Source organism: Otolemur garnettii, unplaced genomic scaffold (genome assembly GCF_000181295.1).
Source record: "Otolemur garnettii isolate 467f Iridium unplaced genomic scaffold, OtoGar3 scaffold00029, whole genome shotgun sequence".
NCBI classification, from domain to species: Eukaryota; Metazoa; Chordata; class Mammalia; order Primates; family Galagidae; genus Otolemur; species Otolemur garnettii.
Window position 1 is genome coordinate 15,975,178 of NW_003852424.1, and position 10,264 is coordinate 15,985,441.

Below are 10,264 nucleotides of genomic sequence, written 5' to 3' on the forward strand. Positions count from 1 at the left end.
GGAGGCGCGTCCGCCGCTGCAGCGCGAGTGCGCCCGCGGCCCGCGCCATGGCCCGCCTGACGGAGAGCGAGGCGCGCCGGCAGCAGCAGCAGCTCCTGCAACCGCGGCCCTCGCCCGTGGGCGGCAGCGCGCCCGAGCCCCCCAGTGGGCAGCCCGACGGCATGAAGGACCTGGACGCCATCAAACTCTTCGTGGGCCAGATCCCGCGCAACCTGGACGAGAAGGACCTCAAGCCGCTCTTCGAGCAGTTCGGCCGCATCTACGAGCTCACGGTGCTGAAAGACCCCTACACGGGCATGCACAAAGGTGGGCGCGCGGCCTCCGCCCCCGCTCCCCGCCCCACCTTCCGGCATCTTCTCCCCCAGTCCCTGCGCGCCTCACCTCCTTCCTCCGCTCGCTCCTGCCACGGCATCATTTCTTCCCCCCTCCCACCCGCCCCCTCCTCCCCGCTCTGGGGGTGCAGCTGACAGATCCGAGCTGGCCCCCTCCCTCCTCCGCCCCCTCTGCCTGCCTCCCCACCTTCCGGCATCTCTCTTCTCTCCCTCTCTCTCTCCTTTTCTCTCTTCTCCATCTCCCTCTACCTCCCATCCTCTCCCCCCTTACCGCTAGCATCCTTCCCCCTCTCTCCCTCCCTCCCTCTCCCCTCCATTCCCCCCGGACCCCCACCCATTCTCCCTCCCTTACCCACTCTTTTCTGCCCCTTTGCCACCAAGGGAGCCTTCCGAATTACCACCACCCCTCCTCACCCCCCCATTCATTCTGCCCCCTCTTGCCCCCACTGCTGCCCCGTCGTCGGGGAAGTTTCCATCTCTGGACTCCATTGCTTTGGTCATTTTCACAAAGCCAGGCCGGAGGGGGCAGGTCCGCCGGCGCGGGGGACACGGATGCCCAGGATCCGGGGCTAATTGGTAACTACAAAGAAAGAGAGGGTGGAGGGCGTGGGGAGCGGAGCCTGGCTTTAGGGGGGCATGGGGGGTGGGGGGAAGCACCAGCCAGCCAGCTTTGGGTGGTTGAAATGCCCCCCACCCACTACCCACCCCCTGGCCCACCTCTGTAGGGGTCAGCACCCCCCCCTCCATTTCTTTGCCCTCCCAGTCCCCTGTGTCCACCTTTGGCTCAAGTTAAAACTGGCCAAGCCTGTTAGCAGTATGTTGGGGTCTGGAGCCAGAGACAATGAGCCTGGACTCTCCATCTGGGCAGAGCCCAAATCCTAGGAAGAGAGGGAGGAGGGAGGCGTGGGCGACCTCAGAGCCCAGTGGGGGAGGCCTGCTTGCCTACTCGCCTCCACGTGACTGTCCCTCTGATGGCATCCCAGGATGTGTGTCCCTGGCCCTTGGCTCAGATTGTGGCATGGCGCTGAATTTGGATGGCTTTGACAGCCTTCCTGTTAGGTGTTAGGGACTGGTGGTGGGGATTTCTAAGGCTTTGTGCTGAACACCCATGGGTCCCCATCATCCAGCAAGGTGCTGGGAAGGGACCAGGGCCTGTGACCTATTTCAGGCGAGGCCCACTGTGGTTGGTTGCATGCATGGTAAGCATGCATGAATACATACTTATTGAATGAATGAATGAATGAAAAATGAGTAAAAGAATGAATGATGGATCTGGGAAGGCTGCAGGGAGGGTCTGGTGGGATGGATCGTAGGCTTGAAACTTCAGCTAGACCCTCCAGCTTGTATCTTGAGGGGGGAGAAAATAAACTCCCTCTCCACCCCCACCTCTTTTTTAAACCAACTACCACCACCACCACCACCATCCCCAAAAAAGAAAAAAAAATGGGCCTGAAAAATCTAACTCCTCCATGTGGCCTAGAAGGGCAGAGGGGCTCACTTACAGCCATGAGTGGGGCTCTGGGGTCCATGGATGACTGGTGGGCTTTCCCTACATGCCCCCACCCCCTGGTATGTCTGGAGCGCCCATTTTAGAAAGATTCCAGTGGGAATCTTTGAGTCCACGTGGGTGGCTGGTGAGCTTCAGGTCAGAGAGGCAGCTGGGTGCAGGCAGCTTCTTCCTCTCTGCCTCTCAAGGAAGAGGGAAGGGCTGAGGGAGGGGCTGGCACTGAGGTTTTACCTGAGCCTGAGCCTCAGTTTCCCTATTGTCAATGAAGCAGGGCCTCGCGTCTGTGGAGTTATTTTTCTCGGTTTAGAGAATGTTGGAATTCCCGGGCACCTTGGAGTTTTTTCCATTTGCCATCTTTCCTTAGAGGGTGAGAATTTAGAAACACAGTGTTCATGACAGCCAGACATCACCCTCTACTTTTTATGGGGCTTCGCTCAGTCTGTGTCCTAGATGCCAGGGGCTGGTCTTAACAAGGGAGGGGGTTCATGTCCTATTGAAAATGTGTCCAGCACCCCATACCCTTGGGGCTGTGAATTTCTGCCCCCCCCCATCCTGGGCCTGGCTGGATTTTACCTGGACTTCACCTAAGGCTGTTTGGCAGACAGTTGAAGAGGAGTGACCAGCATGTGGGGGCATCTTGACACCCAGTATTTGTAATCTGGGCCTGTGTTTGGGGCTTAGCTATGTGACTTCTGGCCATTGGCTGCCCCTCTTTGGCTGCAGCCAAAGGGAGGTGGAATAATGAATAAGACAATCAGGATTCTTGGGGAGGGAGTGAGTCCAGACACCTCCTGCCAATACTTATCTTATTTGGCTTCATTTCTGGGGGCTGGCAGGGTACAGGGAGACTGCAGCGTTTGGTGCTGGCTCAGAGCAGCAGGCCCATGGGGGGTGCAGACCCCAGAAATCCCCCCACATTCTCCCAGAGCTTCTGGGTCCCAAGGTGCTGGGGGTGTCCTGGGAGGCTGGGGACCAGGAGAGCTACAAAAACTAGAGTGAAAACATTCCTTGAAGGTCCTCTGACACCTGGCATCCAGCGCAGAAAGGGCCACCTAGCATTGTCATTCACTCAGTGGGGTATTTAATCCCTCATGGAAAGTTGGAAAGAATTGACACTGAGGTGGGCTTTGAAGTGTCAACTCATTGCAGGGAAACTGAGGCCTGGAGAGGTAAATGCTAGGTGCTAGGACCCACCAGAACTGGGCCCCTGTCTCCCACCTGCATCCTTCCCAGGCTGGGGGAAGCACAAGTGTCTATATGTGCATGACAAAGTGGCGACAAGCTCCCACAAGCTGAGAGTGAAGCTCCCCAAAGGTAGTATTAGGAGTGGAATACTCAGTGCTCCTGGCAGCCACAGCCAAGGTGTGGCATGGGGACAATGTGATTCCTAGGACCCTGCTAAAGCCACAGGAGAGGCAGCAGGTCTATCCTCAGGACTGGGGCAGGCCCATTCGCTCTGGGCTTTTTATTTTTTTTAAGGAAACAGAGGAAAGAGATGAGAGGTAGAGAGGGAGGAAGACTCACAGGGAGACAGAGAGATGCAAGGCAAGAGCCCAGGAAGATGGAAAGACAGAGATGGAAGAAACAGAGAGACACAGAGAGAGGGACTTGGGGTCGAGAGAGAGATGGAGAATGGATGGGGTAGGAAAGCCATAGGCCTACTCTTTTATCCATAGTCCCCAGATCCATTCGTCCTCCAGAGCAATGGGCTTCCCCCAGGAAGGACTTCCCACCCTCCCAGACCAGGGTCTCAGGCTCCCGCTGCTTCCTCTACAGTCCCCTGGCCTGACCCTCCCACCCTCCCTCCCTTCCTTCAAGGGGCACTCGAGGTGCCACAAGAGCTAGGGCAGTCCCTCTCTCCTCCACTCCCCAGGAATGCATTAATGCCCACCCTGCCCCGATAGGCTAGGCAATGGTGTAAGTCGGTCCCCCCATTTATGGTAATTGCATATGCATTTGCATGTTAATGAAAATATTTGTCTTAAAGAGAGGTTGTGCCGGGGGATGCTGGGGAATGGTGCAGGTGCCCCCCCCAGCTGAGTGGGGGCCTGCAGTTTCCATGGGAGCACCAGCTGCTGGCTGGCTCCTGCAGGCGGGAGGAGGGGAAGCTGTGGCAGCCTGAGCTCTGAGGCGTGAGATTCCGAGTGTGACGCCAGCCCCAGGGAGACAGGGCTGTGGCAGCCTTGGCCTGGCAGTGGGTACAGTGGTAAGGGGTGGTGGGTACAGTTGGCTCTCCTGGTGGTGGCAGTGGGCACAGTGGTAAGGGGCTCAGGTTCAGGCACCAAAGTCTGGCTGGCTTGAGTGTGCAGGGCAGGGACCCTCACTTTAGGCTGTGTGGCTTCAAGCCAGGCATGCCCCTCTCTGGGCCTCGGTTTCCCCAGCTGCCCATTCTTTCATTTATTGAACAGACTTTTGTGAGATCCCAGCGCCTCACACCTGTGACTGACATTGTTTCAGTTCCCCATCCCCCATTGCCATTCAGGCAGAGAACATTTATTGAACGCCTACTGTATTCCAGCATGTGTGCAGAGCAGGCTGTTTGGCATGAACAGGAATTCCTTATGGAATTCATAGAGGAATGGGCTTGACATTAATCCATCAATCCATATGACCAACTGTTATTGAGCACTTGCTGTGTACCAGGTCCTGCTCTAGACCCTGGGATAAGTGTTGGACAAAATAGATAAAATCTGTTCCTCACCCCCTACCCAGGCCTCTCTTCTTTCCAGTTGTCAGTCTGGTGGAGGGAGACAGCTGAGAAACCAGGTTTCAAGCTGTCAGAGCTTAGGCATGTGATGGTGGAAACACACACTGGCAGTAACAACCCAGAAGAGGTCCTGCTCCTGCAGGAGAGGAGACCAGAAGGGCATCTTGGAGGAGGTGCTCAGTATAGAACAGTTGAGAGTTTGGAATTGAGATGAATCTGGGTTCTCTGTATTTTACCTGCTGTGTGGCCTTGGGCAGGTATCTTAATCTCTCTAAGTATCAGTGGGACCTCTTGTTGCAGGGGAAATGGGGCAGGTGAGAACTGAAATGGTAGTGATGCTCTTGGCATAGGGCATCATGTACCTGGTCAGAGGGTGCTGGGCATATTATGTGGGTATGCTGAGACCTGAAGGGTGTGAAGGATTAATTGGTAGGGAAAGGTGTTCCTGGAAGAGGAAACCATAAATGAAAAGGTCTAGGAGAGAATGAACTCCAGAGTATCCTAGATAAGAGAGGGTGGAATTTTTGCCCTAGTGGGGAAGGAGCCAAGGGTTTTCAAAGCCAGCCCCAGGGTTCCCTTCTTCCATGGGGCTCTCCTGAGGAGGTCTGGCATTGGGGCTGGACTCAGGAGGCTGTCTCCAAAATAGCCTATGTCTCTCTCATAAGCCTATTTCACTGCATGGAGGAGGCACATTAGAAATGGGGCTTTGGAGGCTCAGTGCCTGTAGCTCAAGTGGCCAAGGCGCCAGCCACATACACCAGAGCTGGCGGGTTGGAATCCAGCCTGGGCCTGCCAAACAACAATGACGGCTGCAACCAAAAAATAGCCAGGCATTGTGGCGGGCACCTGTAGTCCCAGTTACTTGGGAGGCTGAGGCAAGAGAATGGCTTAAACCCAGGAGTGCCATGGCACACTATCCAAGGGCGACAGCTTGAGGCTCTGTCTCAAAAAAAAAAGAAAGAAAGAAAGAAAGAAAGACATGGGGTTTTGGGGGCGGCGCCTGTGGTTCAGTGAGTAGGGTGCTGGCCCTATATACCAAAGATGGTGGGTTCGAACCTGGCCTCAGCCAAACTGCAACAACAAAAAAAATAACTGGGCATTGTAGCGGATGCCGGTAGTTCCAGCTACTTGGGAGGCTGAGGCAAGAGAATTGCTTAAGCCCAAGAGCTGAAGGTTGTTGTGAGCTGTGATGCCATGGCACTCTACTGAGGGTGACAAAGTAAAGACTCTGTTTCTGGAAAAAAAAAAAAAAGAAATGGGACTTTGAAGGATGAATAGGAGCTTTCCAGGTACAGAAAGCATCTCTGTGCATTCACAGAAACACTTACTGTGTTCTAGGCCCTGTGATGAGCATAAAAGATGGCAGTGAACAAGATAAAGTGAATGTTTCTGACCTTCTGGATATGGGCAGGGGGAAGTGGATTTCCAGAGGCCTGGAGGTGTATAAAGGGCATAGAGGAGGAATTTAGTGAGGAATAGGAGGTGCTGTGGAGTCAGCATGGGCTGGACCCTGCAGAGACTCTGATGCTAGACTGACCAGTGACTAAAGGCACTGGGGAGTCAGGGAAGAGTTTAGAGGAGGGGAGAAACTCAGTTGGACTGGATGGGAACGGAGCTAAATGTCTTCTTTACTACCATTGCCCCCTCCAGCCTTTTACCAACTTTCCAGCCTCATTCAGGAGATGCTCACTTCCCATACACCTGGATGGACAAAGTGGAAGTTTCCTGTTGGGGCATGACCCTCAGTGTAGAAAGAAAGGAATGTGAAGAAACATATGTGTGTTCAGATGGCAATGGTTTGTACAGAAGGATTCTTCTCCTCCATATGGATTACATGAAGAGATCAGAGCTCAGAGAGGAGCAACAACCAGCCCAAAGTCAAACAGAAATCTAGATAGGCTCCGTGTCTCCATTCTGAGCCATAATCCATTTTGAAAGAGGAAGAAAAGAATGAGAGAAAGGGATGTGATTGTGGGAATATAGATTCAGGGTCAAAACCATCTGGAGAGGCTAATTGTCCTTGGACTTAAAGGTGACCAGGGGCTTGGCACCTGTGGCTCAAGTGGCTAAGGCGCCAGCCACATACACCTAAGGTGGCGGGTTCGAATCCAGCCCAGGTCTGCCAAACAACAATGACAGCTGCAACCAAAAAAAAATAGCTGGGCATTGTGGCAGGTGCCTGTGGTCCCAGCTACTTGGGAGGCTGAGGCAGGAGACTCGCTTGAGCCCAGGAGTTGGAGGTTGCTGTGAGATGTGATGCCAAGGCACTCTACCCAGGGGGACAGCTTGAGGCTCTGTCTAAAAAAAAAAAAAAAGGTGATCAGGGCCAGAGGGAGGGGCTGTTAGATTTGCAAGACACTGACCTAGCAAGAGTCCAGTTGGTCTGGAGTCATGGTTGTTATAGACATGTAATCTCTTTGAGGTCAGAGGCTGTATCATGTTTACTATGTTGAAGCTTATGAATGTACAAGAGAATGAAGGCATGAGAGGTATGAGGATGAGGGAGTGGGTGGACTGGTTGACAGATGGGTAGATGGATAGATATGTGAACCAAGGGATCCAGACATGGATGATTGGATGGGTGGATGACAATGACTCAGTGGATGTATGAGTGGATTCAATGGATGAAAAAGTGTGTAGGTAGATGTGAGGCTTGAATGGATTAATGTATGGGTGGGTAGGTAAATGGTTAGATAGGTGAATAGATGGGTGGCTGTATGTATAGATGGATGGATGGGTAGATAGATGCATGAATAGATGGGTGGGTGGTTAGGTGGATAGATGAATGGATGGGTGGTAGGTGGGTGGATAAATAGATGGGTAGATGGATAAGTGGGTGGATGGGTACATGGATAGATAGGTAGGTGGGTGGGTGGAGGAATGGATGAATGGGTTGGTGGATGGTTGGATGCATAGATGAGTGAGTGGATGGATGGATGGATAACTGAGTGAATGGATAGGTGGATGGATAGATGGGTGGGTAGGTGGATGGGTAAGTAGGTAGATGGATGGATGGATGGATGAATGGGTGGATGCATGGATGAATATATGAATATATGGATAGATGGGTGGGTGGGTGGATGAATAGATGGGTAGATAGGTAGGCAGGTGGGTGGATGAATGGATAAGTGGGTGGGTGGTGGGTGGATGGATGGATGGATGTTTTTGTGGGTGAATGAATGAATGGGTGGGTAAGTGGATGAGTGGGTAGGTATGTGAATGGATGGACAGAAGGGTGATGGGTAGATGGAGAAATAGATGAATAGATGAAGAAATGGATGGATGGATGGAAAGATGGATAGATGATGGGTGGATGGAACATTAATAAGTTGATTGAGTAGATTCAATATGTGGGTGAGTGGATAGGTGGATGGATAGATGGATGAGTGGATAAATAGATGGGTAGGTGGTTGGGTGGTTAAATAGACAGAGAGCTGGATGTATTGGTGTATGGATGGATGAATGGGTGGGTGGATGGATGGGTGGGTAGATGAATAGATGGATAGATAGGTAGGCAGGTGGATGAATGAATGAATGGGTGGGTGGGTAGGTGGATGGATGAATAGATGGGTGGATTTGTGGATCGATGGATGGATGTACAGGTAGATGGCCAGGTGGACAGATGGGAGGATGGGGACTGAAACCATGGGATGAGTCAAGATGCTTGTGGGTAAGAGATCAGGAGTCTAGAGTGAGCCCTGAAAAGCCCCTGTATGGTCAGGCTGGGGCAGAGGAGAAGGCAGCATGAGGCGAGGAGCAGAGGTCAGGGAGGTCAGAAGTCCTCTGGGAATCAGGCCTTGCCCTTCTGAGCAGGAATCAGTGCACTTATGTGTGCAAGGAGGGGGAGAGAAAGCAGTCTGTCTTGCTATTCTCAGTGACAGAAGGGACAGCTTCCAGCTGAGAGGATGGAGGAAGAGGGTAGGCATGGTGGAGAAGAGAAGCTCTCATGTATTCCTCAGTGCATGATACTGTTAGTCCCATCTTGTGGATGAGAAAACGAGGGCTCAGAGAGGTTAAGTGGCTGGCCGGAGATCACATAGCAGAAAGGTGCTGGGATGGCTTTGATCCTCATCTTTAACTACAAGATCACAGAGCTGGGGTGAATGACCAAGGATATGGGGCCCCAGCATGTAGGGGGTTCAATATCACAGGGGTTTAAGATAGGACTGGGGCCCTGGCTGGGGAGAGAAGAAGGAAATAAACAGAAGTATCTTTCTTATCCCTGTTTCCCCAGCACAGCTGGTGCATAATAGATGTTCAGGAAATATTGAATGACTGCATGCATGGCATGGTGGATCATTGCCCTTGAGGAAGCAACCTTAATATAAGCAGGTCAGTTTAGAAACAAAATAATTCAGTTCATTCAGTGAGTATTTATTGGGCACTTTCTGGGTGCCTGGTATTGTTTAGGTCATGGTGACCCAGCACAAAACACATAGAAACTTCTGTCTCATGGAGCTGACATTTCAGTGGGGAAATGGAAATAGACAAATAAAGTCCTATGTATGGCTTGTCATATGGTGATGGGGGCACTGGAAAAACTACAATGGTGCAGCCAAGGGTTGTCATTTTAAACAACTCTTGGCTCTACCTCCTTTGGTGCTCAAAGGAAGCTGTGCTAAGGTAAAATTTGAGCAAAGACCTGAAGCAGGTAAGGGAGGGAGCCATGTGGGTATCCAAGTGAAGGGCATAGCCATGCAAAGGCCCAGGGGAGGACTGTGCCTGGCATGTTGGAGGCATAGCAAGAAGGCCCATGTGGCTGGAGCAGAGTGCAGAGGGGGAGAGAGAAAGGAGGGGAAGGGAGGGAGATGCAGGGCCTGGTGGGCCACGGGGAAGACTTGAGCTTTGACCCCAAGGGAAGTGGGAACCATAGAGGGTTGAAGGCAGAAGAAGGACAGGCCTTGATTTAAGTGCTTGAGACACCCCCAGGTGGCAGCTGTGGGGAGGACAAACTTTGGGGGGCCAGGGTGGAAGCTATGAAAAGTGATCACATTATTACAGAGCATGTGTGCACTGGGCCTGGTGCTAGGCACTGAGGACACATTTAGGGAGGGAGAAAAAACACAGACCTAGATAATTACAGCCTGGGGTGGTCAGAGCTGTGATGGGAGACCCAGAGGCAAAGGCAAAGCCCTTGGGGGTGCCATTGGATAGGGGTGAAGAGGATCCCCAGAGGAGGGGACATTTCAGCTTGGACTTGAAGATTGAGGAGAACTAAGGCAGCAAAGGGAACGGTGAGATTGTATGGGCTGAGGAAACAGTCAGTGAGAGACCCAGTCTTGGGTGTGGCTGGGGTCAGGGCACAGCCAGAGAGGGACACAGCCTGCATCTTTCCAGGGTCAGTTCCAGATCTACTGAGCTGGAAGATGATGAAAGTTGGAGAATCATGCATGAAGGTAAGGCCTAGGAGTAAATAGTCAAGGGGAAAAACTAGTCCTTGTTTTCTTTTCATTTTGAAAAAAAATTGTGGTTTATTATTGTTTTATAGACAATTAGATGAGGATACTGAGCTTGGGAGCATTTTAATTTATCTACCCCTTTCCCAAGTTTGAGTTCAAATACAGAAGTTGTTTCTAGCCTGTTGTATAGCACCCCAAAAGCTGCTTATCCTCTCTGGGTTTGGTTCTTGCCTCTAATATGGAGACAAAAATAGCCAATGGGGGGCCAGGTGTAGTGGCACATGCCTGTAATCCCAGCACTCTGGGAGGCCCAGGCGGG

General features: G+C 52.3%; 1 protein-coding gene across 23 annotated transcripts in view; it reads left to right on the forward strand.

The window, feature by feature from the left end:
• Nucleotides 1-16: 16 nt before the first annotated feature.
• The window catches only part of CELF5 (CUGBP Elav-like family member 5), a 48,532-nt gene continuing 38,284 nt past the window's right edge, over nucleotides 17-10,264 (forward strand). For 22 of the 23 annotated variants that reach the window (XM_012804553.1, XM_023512580.1, XM_023512577.1 and 19 more), the window contains exon 1: nucleotides 162-306. In XM_012804553.1, the coding sequence (XP_012660007.1) occupies nucleotides 162-306 (145 nt within the window). Of the gene's footprint in view, nucleotides 307-10,264 lie in introns of all 23 variants that reach the window. The other variant, XM_003788729.1, reaches the window with a different exon arrangement.